The 21,266-nt window shown below is 40.2% G+C and overlaps 1 protein-coding gene across 2 annotated transcripts in view; it reads right to left on the bottom strand.

Annotated features, from left to right (window-relative positions):
* lrmda (leucine rich melanocyte differentiation associated) overlaps positions 1-21,266 on the bottom strand; it is a 205,086-nt gene that overhangs the window by 51,401 nt on the left and 132,419 nt on the right. For both annotated transcript variants that reach the window (XM_072390921.1, XM_072390922.1), the window contains exons 3-5: positions 20,676-20,807; positions 19,173-19,307; positions 15,798-15,924 (exon numbers count right to left, since the gene is read on the bottom strand). In XM_072390921.1, the coding sequence (XP_072247022.1) occupies positions 15,798-15,924; positions 19,173-19,307; positions 20,676-20,807 (394 nt within the window). The remainder of the gene's footprint in view (positions 1-15,797; positions 15,925-19,172; positions 19,308-20,675; positions 20,808-21,266) is intronic.

Here is a 21,266-nt window from a genome sequence, read left to right as displayed (position 1 = left end):
TGCCATTGATACCACAATGAAAAATGCATGATTTTAGGGGGGAGCAGCCTTTTATCTACAAGGCAAGATCAATAGTGGGAAGAGGTTATGGAATCAAAGTTGTTTTGCTGGTGCAGTAGTTAACTGACACTCTTAAAAACATCTGAACACAATTTGAGGGAACAAAGTATTCTTTGAGACAATTGGAGAAGAGTCAGGTAAAGTTCTGTGGGTTGATAAACTTTCTTTTCACATTCAGTAAGACATTATCAAACACTGAGTATATAGGGCAAGACAAGGCAGCTTCCTTTATATTCCAGTGTTGAGCTATATGCAGGATCAGTACAATACACTGCATTAGTTTTTTACAAAATGACAATATGCTCAACTTCTGTTCTTCTGAAATCTTTTAATCATCCAAGAAGTGCCACTGTAGAACAAACAGAGGAATTATGAAACACAAACTGTGGTAGGGGAAGAACTGCAATGTTATAATTAAATAAAAGTCAAAATATCATAATGACATTAAAGTAGTCTGTCAGATGAAAGATTATGGATCGTATTATGTATGAGAGAGTCGATAGAGGCGATTCAAAGAAAATTAAAAGCACACTTTTAGAATTATTATAATGCATGATTACACCTGTCATCAAAGTGTTTTTTCTAAATCAAAAATTCCAGATAGTATTGAGAAATGATCAACTGACAAATATATATAAGGGGCATTTTGTTGCTGTCGAGATGAAGCTAATCTGAACAACTTCAAATTTGGGGTACTTCCAGTGATGGGCTCGAAGGTTCGTCTCAGCTCGAGGCTTTATGTATGAGGCTTTCATGTTCTCCCTCTGCCTACATGGGTCATATGTAAGTGCTCAAGACAAGTATGATAATCTCTGATGGATTGACTTCATGTCCAGGGTTTACCTTCCATTTGCCCAATGTAAACTGGGATGGCCTCCAGTGTGCAGTGGGCCTCCACAGGATAAAGCAGATATAGCCAATGGATAGATCAATGAAATCTGTGCTGGTGTTTCCTAGCTTCGTGTCTTCTACAGAGGAGTGCCACTGTAACATGTCACATTTGTTTTAGCAGGTGTTAAGCACCTTAAGTACATGGTTTAAAAAATATGCAGCAGAAAGAGAAGAGAGTTGAAATCCAAATGAAGGGATTCATTGTGTGCTTTTTCTTTTATCACCGTCCTACTGACAAAAGAAACCAAATATATGAATAAAATAAGCAATAAAGTAGGTCTGGTCTTTTCAAGGTAGTTTTGTGACCTTTCTTTTGATCTTAGGATTGTTTATAATATTGTGTACCAAAGATGGTTTGCAGTCTAGAAAAGTGGTTTTCAACCTATTTTTCTTTGAAGACCCGCTACTGGTATCAGTCACAGAGATGCACTCCCCTCCACATCAACAGTGCTTGCACACACTCAGTACAATTACATGCACAGTTCAGTCATGCTCCAGTTAAAGCTCAACTTGGTCATTTACCTGGACCACCATCCTTGTCCCACTATATACGTACAGGCGGGGGGATCAAGTTATTGACTAAAGTATGTCTGATGCCACAACCCTTTAAACTGTGTGAGAAAATGTTCAAGACTTTAGTCTGTTTCTAATGTTCTCTGTGGGGGGGGTGGTTGTACATGTACGTGAGTCCAAATTCACAGCACTGATTTCTTCTTGAAATTACTTAAATTGGGATTTTGTCAGACACTGCAGAAATAAAATTAGGATTTTATAAGAGAAAACTTTGGATAATCCTACTCAATGAAAATGATGAGGCAGCTTCATTCAAACTGCTGGGGAGAGAATAAGTTCAAGTTATATCAATTGAGACTAATCTCATTACAAAAACAGGAAGGTACTAGGAGAAAAATCTTTGATATATAGAAGCTGATTTCTCAAACACTCAAATGTAAATGAACAACTGATTCTAAGTTGTTTCATGTACAGATGTGGACATCCATTGTCATTTATTTATCAACAAAACAGATGAAAAGTCCAGAGTTGGTTTTAAAGCACAGTATTTTCATTTTAAAGCTGTTATTGTAAGCTTATACTATGCAAAGGAGCTCTCAACACAAGTGAAAGGTAATCCTCAGGCTGTAAAAACAAAACAATCCCATCAGACAGGTAGAAAGTACATTAAGAGCAGTCAAAACAGCAAATCTGTGCATTCTGTGAAAAAAAAACTGGACACACTGATTAGCTTAGCAACATAAAAAGCCATGGAAAACAACAGTGGTATATGATCACAGGTACTTTCCAGGGTAAAGAAAATACCGTTCATGACATTCAGTCATTTGAAGAACTCTCTCTAGGAGGTACACTGAAGTATTCGAAAGGGACGTCCTAACTAGATCAAACCCAAGAGTAGAGAGGCAAAATTTTAACAAATTCTTGCATCCTTTGGGCAGATTAAACTAAGAGTAACTTGAATGATAATAATAATAAAAAAGTATGAACAAAGCTTGGAATGGCTCATGATTAGAACACTGCCTGTACAATAAATGGAGGCAATGTGATGGTTTCCACTGGGTCACAAGTGCTTATTGATGACAAAAAACAGAAGCACCCAGATTAATTCTGAAGTGCATTAGGATGTACTTCCTGTTCACATTCGTCCAAATACAAAAAAGGTCATGTGACAGTGCCTTACAATACAGATACAGAAAGCGATGATGATTATGTTAATTGTGTTATCAACCAAACATTCAATGACCTCTGTATAAAATATATGTTACATTTCAATGACTAATTGATTAAAAAGCAAGCCAGTATTTAACCAAAGCCGTTGGCTGTCTGAACATTGATTTCAGCATGAGACTATCAAAGCTAATTATTCTGTAACTTAAGCCATGCCTCTGTCATGACCTTCGCCCTGTGACTGGACTGAGGAAGAGCCAGCAGCTTTCAACAGAGGATTGGGCCTGTCTGGCCTGAGAATGTGACAGGAGATAGACAGAGAAGAGAGACAAAAAAAGAAAGGGTCACAGAGGAGCAATAGAGACACAAGGGAGTGAGGCAGAGTGGAGAAAAGAAGACACAAAGAGAGAGGCAAACATGAGAGAGAAAGGGGGAATGAAAGTGAGTGAAAATGACTGACAGTCAGCGGATTCATCACAGGTAAAGAGTGAAGGCTCTAGCCACAGAGGGACCTGGTGAGAAAGCTAACAGATAGCAATCTGAGTTTTCACTCTGCGCTGCAGCTAACTGCTAGCAGCTACCCTGTCACCGCTGCCTAAACAAGCCCAGTGTTTTCATCTCCATATACACAACGCGGCACTCTGTCTTTTCTTCTGATGGAGATAAGATGTATAAATTATGAGCAGCTGACAAAGTCTACTCCAGCGCCCCCGGCGTCTCATCAATCACTAGCCTGTGTGTCAGCAGGTAACTGACGTGGCCCCCGGAGGCACATCCCCCTCTTTAGGTGTGTGAGTGTTTTTGTGTGCAAAAACCCGTGTTTGCTCTTCTGCAATTGAGCTTTTGTACAGACCTGAGTATTGCATCTGTGTAACTGCTGTATGAGAGGTTTGTGCGAACAGCTGATTCAGTTTTTAGCTTTTACTATGTGCTGTAAGACACAAAAAACAAAGAAAAAAAAAAAAAAACACATACAACCCGCACATATGGGCCTGACAAAAAAAACTCCTGAGTATGTGTGAACTTAGCGTTTGACTATTGCTGCTTGGGGTTATCTGATGTGGAGATACACTCCAAAGAGAATCCAAAATGCTAGAGAGTAGGAGAAACGTGAAGCTGTAACAACCCACTTAAAAAAAAAGGAGCTACGCCTGGAGACGGTCTGCAGGGTGGAGTATTGGGCGCCTTCGAAGGCCAATGGTAGACCACCCAGAAGGATTATTGGTATCAAAAAATTTCCATGAACCTCAGTTTTTCCTGACTGCAAATATGACATGGTGTAGGACTCTAGTTGAGAGTGTAGCCATGACAGAGTTAGATACAAATACGCCAATACCGCCTTTTCATGGTTCAAATTTCTTATTTCTTTAACAGACACCATGCTGTTAATGGCAATACTTGAGTGTTTAACACATCACTGCTAAAGTAGGCAGCGTAATTACACTGTGTGTCAGCAAAACAACATAATTACAAGTTATAAGATGTCCGTGTTGCTCTCATTTTCGGGCCAATTATAGTCTTTTTACCACTCATGTTTACCAGAGTTAAAACCTAATTTAACTGCTGCAATTTCAAGCCACAGTATCCAAGGAAAGCATAATGCATTGGTATTACTGACTGAGAGGCCTATGATGATATTGGATTTTGTGCCGCTGATTTGTTTCCACTGTAGTTTTCTCCTCTAAGATCTATGAGATGTTTTAGGTAATACTGAGTTTCCATTCAAGGACAGTTTATGTGTTGAAAAAAAAAGTATCTGCAGTCAATGAAATATTGATTTCTTTTTGGACTGAACTGGTACATGACCTCGAACCACATCACTGCAAAAATTAAACAGTGTTTGTGAGGGCAGTCCAGAGCAGGTAGCGTTTGCTTGCTCTCACAGTATCGATCCGCTGTCTTGAAGAGAAGTTCAAGAAAGAGAGAGCGAAGCAAAAAAATTCTGACTCCCCATGGGGACAGGAGAAAAGGCTTATCTCAGCACCAAAGAGAGGGAGGGCTGTCATGTTTTGTGTGATGAGCTGAAAGACTAGATGTGGCCAGGAGCAGCAGTGTATTCCACCCCCCAAAAACAAACTTTCAGAAACAAACAGTTCCACCCTCCAGTGAAGGAGATGGGACAGTAAGACAAGAGGAAAGGGCAGACAGGTGTCAAAAAAAGACTGACATCTATGACAGAGGGCACAATGAGACAAGCTGGAGGAGAAGGGAGGATGAGTTGAGACATCGTGAAAGGAGCATCACACTTTTTGTCTCCCTCTGTCTGTCCTGCTGGTTTGGTTTGAATTGTAAGTTAAGACTTCATATTCTGATCGGACAGACATCTCATGAATTATGTACAGTAAACTATTAGAATAAGTTAGTCATAGCTGTATCAATGATATTATTTTTTTCCGAGAGGGGGTCAAGTCCTGAGACACATTATTGTTGAAAAGCCCTCTGCACAAAAGGGAGAAGTCTGGAATTCAGCTGACAAAAGCACTCAGTCGTCCGGAAATCTGATGAGTCTGACAGGATGTGAGTCCATCTGATCCACTGCTGTCTCAATATTCCCTTACAGAGGGGAAAGATAGAATGGACATGCTGCTCCACATCGTGCTTTTAGTACAGGTGTGATGAAAGTCAGAGCTGCCGCAGCCCGACCCACCTCTCAGATTTCCCCCCCGAACACGTCTGGTGATGGACGTTGCCAGTTGGCAGGCAAAAAGCTGCAAAGTGATGCCCGCTGCACTACCCATCTGCCTATTGCATAGAAACAGCATATCAGGTGATCCCAGGGGATTTGTATCATAATATCAAATTAAATGTCCAGGTTATAGGTTACAGTTGTAGGCTCTAACAAGATAAAAGAGAGATCTTACAGAATGAGACAAAATGGGCTGATGCTACAAGGTCAACTCTGTCAGTTCGACTGTGGACATCACTGGCACTTCAGTGCGCTGTTTATCACGCTGAGGTAAAAGAGAACAGCGGAGAACAGTAATGAAGAAGAATAGAAACCCATTGTCTGTCACAATGGCTCTCTTTGCAACCCACCACAGTTTAATCAGACCTGATAAAATGACAAACCTTTGTGCCACATTGTCTGCAGAAGTTATCCTTGAAATGAAATATGTGTCACTAATCATGACTCGCAGTGCATCTCACATGATATCTTATTACAGACCTTTATAGCTCATTGGCTCTGATTCACTTTCTTAAGTATGGTACAGTACAAGTCAGACCTATTCTGGGAAAACACATTATCAATGTGTCAGCTTGCAACTGAATTCTAGCATCAAACAGAAAGCAAATGAAGCTGTCAGAGGTTATAACACCTTTGATAAACACAGAAAGATGCAAATAATTTGACACTTAAAATCACAAAAAATGCCAGTATGCTTAAAATAAGGAACTTCATACTCTTTTTTGACACGTAAAGCACTCAGGTATTGTACTTTAATCACATGTTTTACAAATCAGAAGCTTAAGCTTTTGTTAAGCTCTCGTCACAACAACATAATTCAACAAAGTTGACAATTTGTTTAAATATTCCTGAGAGTGAAACAATATGAGATAAGAGGTCTCCCTCACTTCACTGCCCACTGCTATCCAGTAAACCTGTGACACTCCTTCACGACCTGCTCCAACACTTTCATGAATGACAGAAAAATGCTGTCTAAGTGTCACTTGACCCATCAGCCCTCGCAGTGAACTTTGGGTGACCAAAACGCTTTCACATATTTCCACTGCTGAATAAGCATTGTCTCCTCTCGCCTCCTCTGTCTGAACTTAATTTCCTCAGTGGAATTCTCCCACCACCCTGTTGATAACCATGCTTCTCTCGACCATTTTTTTCTGCTTCCATTCAACACATAAGAAAAATAAAAGCTTGCCCACAAGTGGCTATTCAGAGAATGATTTTAGGGAAAGGAGTTTAATATCTTTGTGGAGAGGAGATCGTGTGTGGATTTTGTAAAAACAAGTTTGAGAGGTGGACAGTGGAAAGCCATATCAGTTCAAACTAAGCAGACCAAAAATTGTAAGATGGTTTCATGGAACTTAGACTACTGGGGGAACTTTTGACTAGTTGAACATGCTGTTACATTCAACCAGCTTTTCACAGAACCATTATGATACTCATTTACATCTTCATAATCTTGTTTTTGGGATCTTTGATTAAAATTATCATCAAACACTTAGAGGCTGCACTCCACTAACACAATGCACTGCAGTGTACAATTGTTCTATCTGAAGGCATTATGGGATTTTACATAATATAACACACTACTTGTTACAGATAAAATATACAACATGCCGTATAATGGTCCGTCTCTATAATGGTAATTTTCAGCAGTACCCTTTCTCCTATTCTGTGGTTGGCTTAGATATTTATGCATAAACAAAGTCAAAGATAAGACTTGCTTCTGCAAGTAAAGTTTCTCAGATGTCTCACGCTACTTTAATTTCAGTGCATACAGGAATTATCATGAATACAGCAATTAAATACACTGTAACATCTCTGTGCCAGGAAATAAAACACAAGCTATGCAATCTGTACCCTGGGGAACTTTTAGCTATGTTATTAATTTACATTCCATACATGATTGTTTGCCAGTAATCCCCAACAGTGAATTGTTGTAAATGCACTTAATTTACACAATGTCCTGAAGTAAAAAATGACAGAGTGCAAGAAGTGTTGCTTAATTTTTTGATTACGATGTGCCAAACTAGCCACGAGGATAGCATTATATGATATATATGCAATAATATTCATCCCTTAACAATTAATCCCATAACATAAAGTGCCTTCCATAGGTTAAACGTGTGTGCTGCTGATATTAGTGAAACTGTCTGCTTCCTCTCTGTCAGTCAGATGGGATGTTCCTGACAGGCTAAGCTCTTAATGCACCAGGTTTGATTATTTAATCCTGTGATAAAGTGTCCCTCTTTTCTCTAAGGTGGAGAGGTCACACACGAGGGCCTGGTTTCCTTCAACCTACAGTATTCGTCCCATCTTAGTCTCCAACCTAAATACACTCAAGCCCTCATCATTGGCCTCTTCTGGCCTACCTCAGCTGTCTACCAACCAGCATGCATTAGCTACAAAGCTGGAGGTGTCAAGGCTACCTGTCTCAACAGCATCCGCCTTGCCTGACCTGCAGATAGCCCTCAGGGACATTAATTATAGAGTAGTCTGACTTGTTGAGAGGAAAGAGACAGACAAGGAGAGAGACACAGGGGTGAAAGATAGAGAGAGAGAAGAAAAAGATAAATGCAGAGATGTTGTTACAGAGGCTGTCACCTCCTAATCATGTCATCCTGCAATGCAGAGGTGAAGCGGATGCTTTTCTTTATCAGGTTTCCCATTCACCACCAGGGCTGGTTGGTGCTGGAGCTTTTGGAGGGTGGGAAGGAGCAATATAAACTGGAAATGTGTTTCTTCAAAAAGGTAAAAATAATGTGTTTCCTCAAAAAGTTTGAATTTTCTGTCATTCAGACTATTCCATTTGTGCTTTTGTAGCTCTTCTTTGTGCAGCATGAGTAGAAAATATGATCAATCAGTTTCCACAAAACAAAGTCAAAACATTACATTGTCACAAGGAACAAAACCATTGTGCGCGATTCTGGGTTAACGGTACTCTTGCTTGCGAGCAAAAACATAGATCTATGACAAAATGGCATTTCACTATAGGCTTTTAAGATTCTGTGTGGACAGCAGGGTCTGGGTCGACACTCAACTACCACGATGTGATCAGAGCAATCTGTCCAAACAAATGTGAGCCCCTCTTCCACACTGCTGTGTTAGATTAGATGACTCTCGGTCATTTGATTCCCTACTGTCTCGACAGCTCCCGTTTGTAATGGACCAAGTGGGATTTCACAAAAACGCAAAATAGGAGGAGGTCAATGTGTTTGAAGGTTAGCGCTGTCGGGAAATCAAAATAAATAACATTCAGGTGTGCTACTCTCTGTCAGGTGTGTGTCTTAATGATGCCAAGTTAACACATACTAAATAACAGTGTCTCCCTGTGCACTGACAGCCTCAGAAATAATTGACCAGCGTGCTCCAAACTGAGACGCAGTAGGCAGAGAATTCAATCCCGCAGCTGACAGAACCCATTGAGCATGTCACCAGATTTTTGCATTATACACAAAGCAATGTCAGGTCAGGGATGCGGCCTCCTGCTAGTTATTTGCGATTGCATCTCTGAGGGTAAATTACCTAGCTCTCCATAATATGGTCTAGTTAACTAATTTCATGACAGCAACTGTCTCACAAAAAAAAAGTCTTGGATTTACTGCCTGTCAAAAATATGATGGACTGTTTTTTTTCTCTTCTCTTTTCTGCAAATGCTTGGCAGCCTCTCAACTAAGAGCTCATATTCAATTTCCTCTCTTGGTGTGTCGAGGACATCTCTAATGCCAGACAAAGATGTATGGCTCAAAATGAACAAAAAGAAACATAACCTTATTATGTTTGAAGGCTACCAGCAGTGTGTCATTTCATCCAGCACCCATGTAAAAAAAAAAAGAAAGAAAAAAGAAAATCCTGCTGGAGGGCTTGTAAAACGATGTACGATAGTTCTGAAACCTTGCGTATGTATACAGGGAAATCCATTATGCTGCTGACCTGTGTACACATACAGAGTGTAGTGTCCTGTCATTTTGTTGTTATACATGTGTTAATCATTCACTTTCTGTCAGAAAAGAGGCTTTGACAACAAAAACTCACCTCAACATACAGGTCACAGGGAAACTGAATCCCACACAAACAAAGCATAGTTTTACCTGTGAGAGCATGGCCTGCCTTGACAATAGCTCAGTGATGGTGCGAAGACTGCCTCAAAGCTACGCTGTGTAGGGTGAACAATGCACACTCGCACTGAATAACCTCGCACACACTAAGCACCCACCATGGAGCTCATGGAGTCTGTTCTAAAGTTCACAATGAAGCGTTGTGGTCTGCAGCGTTTATTTTCTCTCTGTCTCTTTTTGAACGTGTTGCCATTTAGCTGGACGATGTGGCCTATCATCATCTCAACAATGACAGTAGGTGGAAACGCTAGCTTTCATTACACAAAGTATAAATAGTGTAATCTATCAGCCCTGCCAATCAGGATGATTGATTATGGGCTGTCAGGGAGGAGAGTGACACATTAGAAAAGTTTGGTTAACAATGCCTGTAGCTGGTGCGGGGCTGCTGCCACACAGCCTTGTGATTAATGTGTTGTCAGTCTGTAATCCCACACCCACGCTTAATGAGGCAAGAATTTATCATCTTGGCGGAGTGGCAGATGTCAGGGGGAAAGGAATCCAAGTGGCTGAAAACAATATACTTTTTCTAGCCTGTTCTTGACATGTCTGACAAGCTTTAAAAACCACAAAGGCGGCCTGTGTACACACAAACTTCAGTGACGGGACTTTCAGCTCTGACGCCGCCATCTATGTCGTGAGAGTTGCCGCTGCTGTAAGAAGACTCCATCAATAGCGATAACTGATATAACGGATTAAACCTCAACACATCTGACACCTTGAGGAAGCGAAACCTCCACTTTGTCAAGTTTGTGCACATCAAAAACAAGTATTTACAGTTTCTAACAAATGAACAAAAACTTTCACTTTGGTTGCTTTATGGATTATATGCACTTCATCTTTCATGATTTCAGGCTGTTGAGTTTATCAACTTTCTAAATAGCTTATCAACATCTGCGTACGATAACCACACATTTACTTGAATTATCTGATTAAAGTCTGCATGCAATTTAGAGCAAAGCTGCCTTCAAAGTCAACCACAAAGTACTGACATAGTGATTAATGTCTATAATCAACATCAACTAAAGACAGAAAAATGAGTTATCTCTTTGAGAGATCTAAAGTTACCACAGTTCTGTGGAAACACCCGCTGGAGCAGATAGTGAGAAAGAAAGATGAATCTTTTTCTGAGTATGGAAAACACTAAGCCAGCTGTCTCTCATTAGACTAGCAGCATCTTCCTGTCACCAAGAGACTAGCAGGGAGGATTAGCCCTGATTGGACTGATAGGCTGACGTACTGGGACAAGGCACTACTGTATGCAATAGCTGAAAGAATAATTTGATAAGGAGAATCACTGAAGAGTTGCCTTACAGGCAATTATATTTTACTTATAGAGCATTTGCAATATTTATAGAGTGGTTTGCAATGAATAGTATATGACTCTGTTTTAGGAGCAAAATTACTACAGATCCAGGTTCCTCCTAAAAAGTTTGATAGATCAGTTTGTCTTAAAAGGATTGGCTTGTCAATACAATGAAGTCAATATTATCAGAGTTGTAATAAAAGGTACATGGTCGATCCCATGAATTGTCAGGGTTCATGAAATCTGTAGATGAAAATGGGAGATGGAGACGTTTCATTATTGCTGGCCAGCCTTGGCCTGTTTTCTGACAGGCCTCAAACTCCACAGCTAAACACAAGAGACAGTGAGACAACAAATACTTCACCACAGAGGCGTTCCTTCTTTGCACTGCATGCCAGCACAGGGAGAGGAAAATCAGTTAATGTATCAAGGTCACTTCAGTGCCTCATAAAAGCCCTTACAAAAACACATGTTTGTTTTTATGTGTTGTCTTTTATCCAAAAATGAATAATACATCCATCAACTTCCCTTAAGAGAGTGACACAACACTCAGGTCACACACCACGTGTCTCCAAGCTTTTGAAAGAGCCAATAAATCAATATCCACACTCTTGCTTACAATTAATTGTGCTTTAAAGTTTTACAGAGTGTTTATGGTATGGAAGGACTGGGTGATTTATGCGGGCAGCTTGAGTCACTCCCTCTAATTGCTGTTGTTTTCCCAGTTTATAACCCCTGCATGAACTCTAAGCAAAAGCTGCCAGAATGCTCAGAACTGAGCTTGTTACGGCGTTTCAAACTCTGGACTCTTTACAGCTGAAAATCAGTTCATAGAGAAATACTCACAAAGAGGCATACGCACCTCACTCAGATACTGACAGTCAAATACACTTATCTAAGAGATTGAAAATGGCTCTCCCTGGAAATGCCTGACTTAAACACTTGAGTTTCGTCCATCACACAAGCTTAAACATGTCCAAAGACTTATAAACATCTGTTTGAACATTTCAGATATGTTATCATTAAAAGAAAGCAGAACATCTTTGCAAGTGATGCAATGAACAGAAAAGACTTTATACATGATATGAAGGAGATCATAATTTTAAGCGAGCAAACCTGTCAGTGAGTTTATTTGTCTAAACGCAGAGCAGGCAGCCACTTAAGGTGGTTATATTTTAATCACATTTCTGTACTGCTGTCTGTATTAAACCTACTGTTTTTATACAGAGACGTGTCAGAGAGAGAGGAAAAAAGATCAGTGCTCTGTAAAAAATCTAATACAAATATAGATCTCGCAAAGACTAAGAAGTGGTAATAAACTGACTCCTTTCACGGCAGTCAGTTGGGTAATATACTCTTCGCATGTTGACTACCATGTTGTTTGAGTTTTCTCTGAGGAAACATTTGTTCAGTAAAATGATTCACCAAACTCACAGAAGGCAGATTCACAATGAGCCATACTCCATGCTGTTTGTTATGTTCCAGAGCTTCGGGGAACTCATAACTCTCAAGCAAAAAGATGAGCATGGCAACATACTATACAGCAAACATTTTAGGGAGAAAAAACAAACAACTAAAATAGCAAAGTGCCTGAACTTCATCCAAAACTGTGTCGCAAAAAAGCCTCAATCACATGTCGCCATAATGCACAATCACGGTTCTGAAACCATGCAGTCCATCTTGGATTTGGACCACTCCCAACAGTTAAAACTTAAAACAAACCGCTGTCTTCTGCGGAGTGAAGCAGGTTAGTGTCTGGGAAAGAAAAAACAGAACTGAAAAGATCCACTTGAGGACTTTCCTGGCTCTGTCATTGTCAATTCCCTTGAAGGACCGTTACCCTGTGTGTAGACATTCATGGGACCCAGAAGCTGGCTCAAGCCACCCTGCAATGCAATCTGTTTTACATTATATGAGGGGGAAAAAAAGCAACTTGTGTTCATGCTAGAAAATCAAGTCAAATACTTCATCCAGGCAAAATCTAAGTGACATCTGAGGAACATTTATATCCGCTGACGTAGCTACCAAGCTGCGCTTAGTAAGGGGGAGTTTCTCCATTCACTGGGAAACATTCTTAAACATGTGGCAAGGAGTAAATGTTATTCTACTTGTTAAATTTGCTAAGCGCTTTCTTATTTTCATTTTTTGCAGTACTTGAAATCTGAAAAGAGAATGTGCTGTCAACTGTGTTTTGATAGACATGGCTAGTTTAACCCAAGGGTTTGACGGCATCATGTGGGCTTCATGGCAAAGCAGAGAGAGGTGGAGTAACTGGGCCAAAAAAGTACCACATATATTTTCCAAAAGCAGCTCAGCACAGTCCAAATGGCTCTACGTGGTTTAACGCCATTTCATTCCATGACCTCTAAGTCCTCAAAGAGAATTATCACATTATAGCATTCCAACACGCCCAATTTCCCAAAATACAGCTCGGAGGCTTTTCCACTCTGACTCTGCTTAGTGTTGTGGTTCTGGGAAAACACTTCAATCGTCACTGCTGTGTTTTTCTGTTTAGTCCAGGTATTTATACATTCTTTTTTATATCCCTACATGTTGTCATTTTGCCTTTGTTTTTGTCCAACTGCTTTTCATTTATACTGAGAAATACAGCATGACAAATAGAAAACCCTCAATCACTACCTCAAGCAGACACTGAAACATTCAAGGCGAATCGCTGTCACCCACTTTGGGAGTAATCCCAAGTTATTATTTTTTTAAAAAGCTGCAAAATCCTTCACAGTACGTAAATGTGGTTATTTTATTTGACCACAATTCTTTGTGTTTTTCTTTGTCAGTATACAGCATTTGTGTTTGCAATGAAGGTTTAACTCTGGGTCACTAAGTTATGTATCTATCTTATGGCAACAACCTTTTTTTCCCCCTTCTCTTAATTCTGCACTTCTCATAAACAGGATTTTGTACGACTCTCTCTTTGGAGAGACTGGCCATTGACTGTCTGGTTGTGATTTAGGGAACATGGAAAACATTGGGAATGTATGAAAAGTTATGATGTTCAGATTGTGCTAAAGACCATAACTGATTTATCAGAGCCATGTGGCGTCGCTCAGTGCCATGCCACAATGGCATGATTAAAAAAGAAGTTTAAACTGTGGTCACACTCAATCCCGATATGACTCAAGAGAGGTCTTGAAAGTTCGGTGCTGTCTTTATTCCAATACATACATCATGCAGTAAGAATGCCAAAGAATGGGCTCTTTCCTCAGTGTAAGGAGTGGACATGTATCGATGTAACTAGACCAGTTTCACTTTATCTGTCCTTTTTGCAGGAAGAAAAGAAGTTTCTCCCTAAGCTGCATTAAAAGCAGAAAAATAATAAAATGTTTTAATTCCTAATTATTTCTCTTATACTATATTTATTTAATCCAATACCTGCACTAATTGAGACTCGAATGATAGTGCAAGAGACAGCAAGACAGCTAATTACCATCCTTTGTAATGAAGCTAATGGCAGACAGTGTATGGTGAGCAGCACCCTGCTGTACGAGACATAAAAGCAAACACAAATATCTAATTATGCCATCATCTCTCCACACTCTCCTGTTCCCGTTGCAGATGTTTTGCTAATTGGTGGCCTGCACTATTGGTCAGCTAACAATCAGTCTGATGATGTGGACAATTAGAGTAGCAGACACTCATGGCTCATCAAGTTGACACGTCACGTTTCATCTGACTCAAAATAAACTTCATGGAAAAACTGCAGTCATCTTCCAGAGTCCAGATATGTGATACGTCCCAAAAAATCCTCTACATTTAGTCAAGCACTGCTAATAAGGAACTGGAGGTACAAAAACAGGAATATGTTCAGGAGCAAGTGCAATGTAAGGCAGACACATTTTTATCAAAGCTGTAACCTTTTACATAGCATAGGGAATAAATAATCATATACAGCAGGTTCAAAGACACAACAACATGAAAACATACACATCATGTCAGCTAGAATCTGTGATTATCTCTCCTTTCATCAAAGCCTTTGGCGACAAAGGCAAACATTTCTTTTTCACTGACAAGCTATGTAAATACAATCTTAAAAGTGACTTTACCCTGCCAGAAAGCATTGTAGAGGTCCTTATTTTCTTTTTATATAAAGTGGATGAACAGTGTTTTCACTCCACTTTTCTGCATCTACCAAAAACGGCAGACTGAGGTTAAATTACTTCAGTGTTTTGCCAGTTGCATCAAGGATCAAGAACAAAGCAAAGCATGAAGTGACACTTAAAGAGTACACAATCCTAACTGATTGTCTGAAACAATGAATGTTTTGTTTTCCTTGTGCACTTTAAACCCAACATCTCCTCACATGCTTCTGATTTGTCATTGGATGCCTCCAGTCGTGCTTCTCTGGATCCATTTTTACTTCTCAGGCTCACTGTGAGAGCCCCGGAGACCTTGAAACGACAAAGCTAAGCTGACCCAAAACAGTAAATATTTCATGACCTTACAATTACATGAAATCAAATATGAGCAAAAGACCTTCATTTATATTTCATTAAAAAGGGGGCAGAATAAGGATTATTAAAAAAGAAAAGGGGGTGAAGTAGTTATATCCACAATACTCCCAAACGCTAATTAGTCTACACTGTCCGAAAAAGATGGGAACCAATAAAAGCATGGGCTAGAGATAATTAAGCAATTGTGTGCGTCATGTACATGAGCTGTCATTTAAATCGCCAGCCATGTCACACTTGGTAACACAAGTGTGACAGAACAGCCGCCCGTCGTCTTTGATCTGGGCTCATGCATACGGAATCAGGTCAAGCCGTGGTCACACTCACACACACAGACACACACGCACACACACACACACACACACTTAGAGCTGTAGCAAAGAGAGTTTTTCAAAGGGCCACAGTAGCAGGACCTCTGTAAAGGGACACTGACAGTCAAGCATGCACAGGAAGAAAGGAAGGATAAAGGAGTTGAAAAGAAATGGGAGGAAAGAGATCAATGTGGCAAAGCCACTCAATACTTCAGAAAGACTACTATTTAAAAGAGTTTTTCTTTTTTTTTTAAATAAAGAAAATAAAGAAAAAAAAGCTTGACTTACAGCTTCCGACTTGGGTTTGACCACTTTCATGAATGCTCCTCTTGCCCGTGCTTCCATCAGTTCTTTCTTGGTTACTTTCCTGGTGTCCAGAAACTTCAGTTGGGGCAACTTGTATAGAACGAAGTATCTGTGAGAAAAGAAAAAAAAAAAAAATCAGGCCTCAATGTAGATTGGTTCTGGACTGAGAGTAAAAAACAGAGAAGTGTCTAAACCGTGATCTACTATACAAACTGACACAAATTCTTGCAAAGGAGCCACGTTTACTAACATTTAATGGTGATGCAAATCTATCGGTGATGTTTCTTTTGTATTTAATCACCTTCAAAGCCAAAAAGAAAAAGTATTCCATATAAATAGCACACATGAAGATTCAAACTGTCTGCCAGACCTGTCATTCTGGTAGCATCACAGATATCTCTTTCAGCTTTCAGACATACATTGTCTTTCATTGTGAGGGAGAGAAACGTCAAAAGATAATGGCTGGAATACATAGATGACAACGGATCCTTTCACTGGCAGGCAGGGTTAGAGGAACCGGTATGTCAAAGCTGAGCTGGTAGCCAAGAAGGACACGCATGCGGCACCCTAAGTGGAGGGTGAGAAAGGACGAGGGATATGGGCACAGACAAGACCTGTGCGCAAAGCGCTGTGACAAATTGATGATGGCGATGGCGATGAGGGGAGATGGCAAAGTCTGTGTCATGTTTTCAACATTTGAGGATAATAAGGGGGCTGGTGCAGGGATCAGATTTAGGCTGACGTGGAAGAGAAAATATCTTTATGTAAATTAAGTGAGAAGAAAAAAAAAAGCAAGTTCCGATATAAGTAAACACAAACATAAAATATAATATATGCTTTTTTGGCTGAGAGAGATGGAAATTTCCATATATCACATGGCTTTCAATGGCTTCCTGTGAACACATTATGACACAATAAAACGACCTGCTCCTAACCTCTTAATAAGAACCCCATTTTCTGACGAATACACCAGCACTCAGACTCGAGAGGCCCTATTCCCTTCCTGTGTCTCTCACCATGTAAAAGGACTTTGTTCAGGACATTTCCATGATGAAATGTGAAGATGCCCTTGGGAGACAAGACGAGAGGTTATTCTCCATAGGTAACCTACCATTACAGGGTCAGAGCAGATGACAAGGCTCTGTCAGCTAGTGGAGATATTAATGATTCAACCTCAACTACAGAGGGAGGATAAGAAAGGAGACACAGGGGGTAGGGGTGTGGTGATGCTATGGGTCAACTGAGAAAAAGACTACATACACCTCATTTAACAGTACCAAATATTACTTTTCATGACTCTCGGAAGCAGTTCTTTCAGAGTAAAATCAGTCTAGATTATTTGAATTTAAAAAACAAATAAACACATATTTCATAACCTAGATCACAACAATTCAAAAACTTCTGCCACTTTTATTCTCTTAAAATTACTTTTAAGAACTTTTTGAAAATCTTCTGACAAGGGACAAACAATACTTCAAAACTAATTTCAGCTCTCCAATACCCACGATGCGTAATTCACGGGTATGGTATGGATGATTTTTAAAGAAAAGTTCTGCTGAAAATTCCCTAAAACCACATAACAAGTAAAAAAGAAAAAAAAAATATTCAACACATGTAATTATTTCTTTATCATGAAATTTACTTTCCATATTTTCTGTGTGTTGCTTGGAAATTCCAGCAACAACAGATCTTACCAACATGAAGCAGAAGATTTATGCTCTGATCAGAGAATGTTTGACTGATTGTTAACTAAAGTTATTTGAGAGATTGTAAAGAAAACACTATTTCACTTTTCCTTGTAATTCGTCCAAACTTTTATGGTCTTTCTCAATAGACACTTCCCTAAGAAATTACACTTACATATAAATTCGTATCTAAGAAGTTACTAAAAAAAATGTTACCAGGCATGCATCACACTTATAATAACTGAATGGATGATGACAAGGTGAAATTCTTGAAAACAAAATTACAAAAAAAGAAGAATATTGATAGACATTGTGGGTAATTATCTTGCAGCTGCACTTATGGCATTTATAAAAGAGAAAGCAGAAAAGCGCAGCTGGCGTTTGGGGCACCACGGATTCCTCTTTGATCTGACACAACAGCAGATCATACAAACTGATAAACTCTCCACAGGGTGAGAGGTTAAAAGGTCACATAAAAATCCATTGATCTCTATGCATAACAGATGCAGAGAGAGAAGAAATGGGTTGAGTTACATCGGTTTTTAAGCTTGCAGATTTTTAAGGTCTCCCAAATTGAGAGTTTATGCTGCATAACCAGTAAGCATTGTAAATATATTATTCTACCAGGTAGAACGCTCCTGTTTTTGTAGTACTGCAAATGGCCACTAAGCTTATGCAAAGACGTCTTAGAACAGGACAACGTTTAACCTCCCTACACAACACAATGCTGTGTGAATGAATGCTATATTTCTATGTCACTGCACTAATTGGAGCACCGAAGCAGCGCACCAGGGTATTTCACTTGTGAGACCAAGAGCTCCTGAGGCACTGGGCTGGGTATTTATTGCCCAAGGCCAGTGCTGTCACGACCTGCATACAGCCTAACCTTGTCAGACACAAAATCTGCATCACGCTCAAATTGATGTTTTACTATGTGACACATTATGAATATTACATTACAGGACCGTAGACGTTGTCAGTCAAAACAGAACAGCTTTCCTCACCAGTAAGATAAGCATGCGAGAAGAGGGGAAAGGGGGAGAAGGAGAGGGAATGTGAGGGCGAGGGGTGGGGGAAGAGAAAGGGAGACAAAAAGAGAGAATAAAAGATTATTCAAGAAAGGCATGGGTGGTAAATGATTAATAAGAAACACAGAGTCAGAAACAAGCACTTAGGGCTAAAACAGACAAAAGAGAGTATGCTTTTCGCCTTTTATTGCATTTCATGTAAAGGACCCTGACAAATGGTGGTCATATTGCATGGCTTGAGGCCTAGCTTGATGTTTAATGCATCATCTGCTCTGGTAAGGCAGGGTAGTAAACACTCATTTGTGGTGCTGACTAGTCACACATGAAATCCATTTTGCAAACTGGAGTGTAGAAGGGCCAGTTGACAAAGCTTTTAGAGTGATGGGGTTGAATCCGCAGACTGGTTATGAAATGTAGAGGCTAGTGGTTGAAAAAAAGGAACCATCTCCAAATTCATTACTTATGAAAAACCATCACTAAATAGCTCTGTATCAAAGCTGGCTGACTAAAAATATGAACACAAAGAACATTATCTGCAGTATCTTTTCATTTATCCACCCGTCCATTGGTTTATGTGTCCAGCTGTAATATAAATTCTTCATTCATGTGTGGCATTATGACAGTTTGTTCATGTAGTTACAGACCTGTATCTCTGGTAGTCGTCCTCATCTTTATCCGGGCTTACCAGCTGGTTGGGGCAAGCCTCGTTTCCCAGCAGGCTTAGGTACTTGAGTGATGGGGTCACATCAGCCAAGTGTTCCAGCAGGGCCTCGATATCAGTCAGGTGTCAAAGGGCGAATGTCAAGGACCTAGTGCTGTTAATTACATTAGCATTTACTACCCACACTGCCCCTCCCAGGCCTGTCTGCACTAAAACACGTCACTGTCAAATTTACCGAGGTGCTCAAAGAGGCTAGTCAGTGGCTTTGTGAGCCTGGGCAGACAGAGGGGCAATTTAAGGTGCAGGCTTTGGCATATAGCGCTGACACAATTTGGCTCCTGCTCTCACTCTTTCTCTCCATCTCTTTCATTTCCTAGGTGGCCGGGTGCAGAACAGTGACAAAATGATGGATGCCCTGTGGTTCAAACAGTCCGTGCTTCTCAGAGCTATGCTGTGGAAAACTTTTGCGAAACGTGGAAAAAACAAACAGCCCCTAAGCAGGCACATTCATCACTAATACATTCACTTGGAAAATTGAGCCCCAAAGTGTCAAAATACAACTGCACTAATGCGGCGCTCGAGCTTTAAAATGGCACTGTGCCACGACAGGATGTACATAATTGGCCTATTAGCATGTGCCGACCACTTCACAACCAAACTCAGCACACAGTCCCAGATGCACACTTCAAGGAGTCCCAGTTTTAATGTTGACTCTAGAAGTGTGTGTGCGTGTGTGTGTGTGTGTAAATGTGAGGGGAGAGTGAGCATCGTTACCCAGCAGGATCTGCATAACCAAAGGAAAACAGGACACATTGCCGAACCTGCTCTGAGGCTTAGAGAGGAAGTTCACACTTCTCTCACTGATCATAAACAGCCCTGCAATGTGTCTTAAATGCGTGCCTTAAATTTACAGTGACAGTGTAGAGCTCTGGTTTTTGCATGTTCAAAACGCTTGGCTAGCAGAACATACAGGGCCGTTATAATCACAGAGACTAAATATGAGCATGCGCTGGCATATTTAGGAATAAATTAAAATGTGATCTTTTTCATTTTGGTAAGGGGGGCAATATAATGTTTTTTTTTTTTTCAAATATCTCGAAATATAAAGCTGATTTGGCCAAACTGAAAATACTTTATATAATTTCTCATTCTTGGGATATGACTTTAATCTAATACTTTTTATTGTCTTAAAAGACATCTGCTATGTTGACTGATGATTCCACTAGAGGTCCCTGTGGTTCAAAAACTAGTCATGTGTAGAACTGTGTGATGGCCAAATTCCTCAACTCTTTTGCAACACAAAATACTTCCTGCAAAGCCATGGCATAACAAAGTGGCTCTTTGAGACAAGAGAGGATTCTGCTTACATAAGAATTAAGTAAAAATAAACAGCTGACTCTAAAACTGATCCCTGTAATTCATAATTGTGTAGCACACAACTTCAAAATATCAAAATAAGAAAAGCAATTAGGGATTTTCTTCAAAGGATATTTGGTTCTTATTAAGTGTCAGGGTGTGGAGGTTGGGTAACCTTGGCAACTGGAGGTCATTTCCAAGCAGATTGTTGTCGGCGACCAGCTCTTCCAGCTCAGTGAACATTTTGAGGCCTGCCAGTGACCTGTAATGATAAGGAAACAGGAAAACTGTAACGACTCCAAATCTGGTCAACTGTTGTGCAGAAATAAATATTTCAGTCTGTCTTTCATACACCAGGAGAACATGGGTCTGGGCCTGTCAGGAAAGTGAATGACAAGAATTAGTGGTGCTGAGCTCCCCTGGCATGGTGAGGCATCCTTCAGCGGCTGGCAGAATGAGGGATGGGGGTCACTTGTGAGTAGCCAGGATCCAAAACAAAAGGCTTCAGAAATGCGGTGAGCAGGATGAATTTGTCAATGTCTTGTGCCTTGAGGCGCCCAGTTTCGCCTGACCCTAACCCTTCATTCCCAAGACAAATCACTCTGTCACAGTTCACCTTCACTCCCCAGACACAAATTTAACTTGTCATCCATCATTTTCACGGGAACCGGAATACATTCGCAATCACAGACGGAATGGAGGGGAAACTTTTTTGCTACTG

The sequence above is a fragment of the Leuresthes tenuis genome, unplaced genomic scaffold (genome assembly GCF_036924035.1).
Source record: "Leuresthes tenuis unplaced genomic scaffold, fLeuTen1.0.hap1 SCAF_8, whole genome shotgun sequence".
NCBI lineage: Eukaryota > Metazoa > Chordata > Actinopteri > Atheriniformes > Atherinopsidae > Leuresthes > Leuresthes tenuis.
Note: the sequence above shows the minus strand (reverse complement) of the source record. Positions and strands in the feature narration are given on the sequence as shown.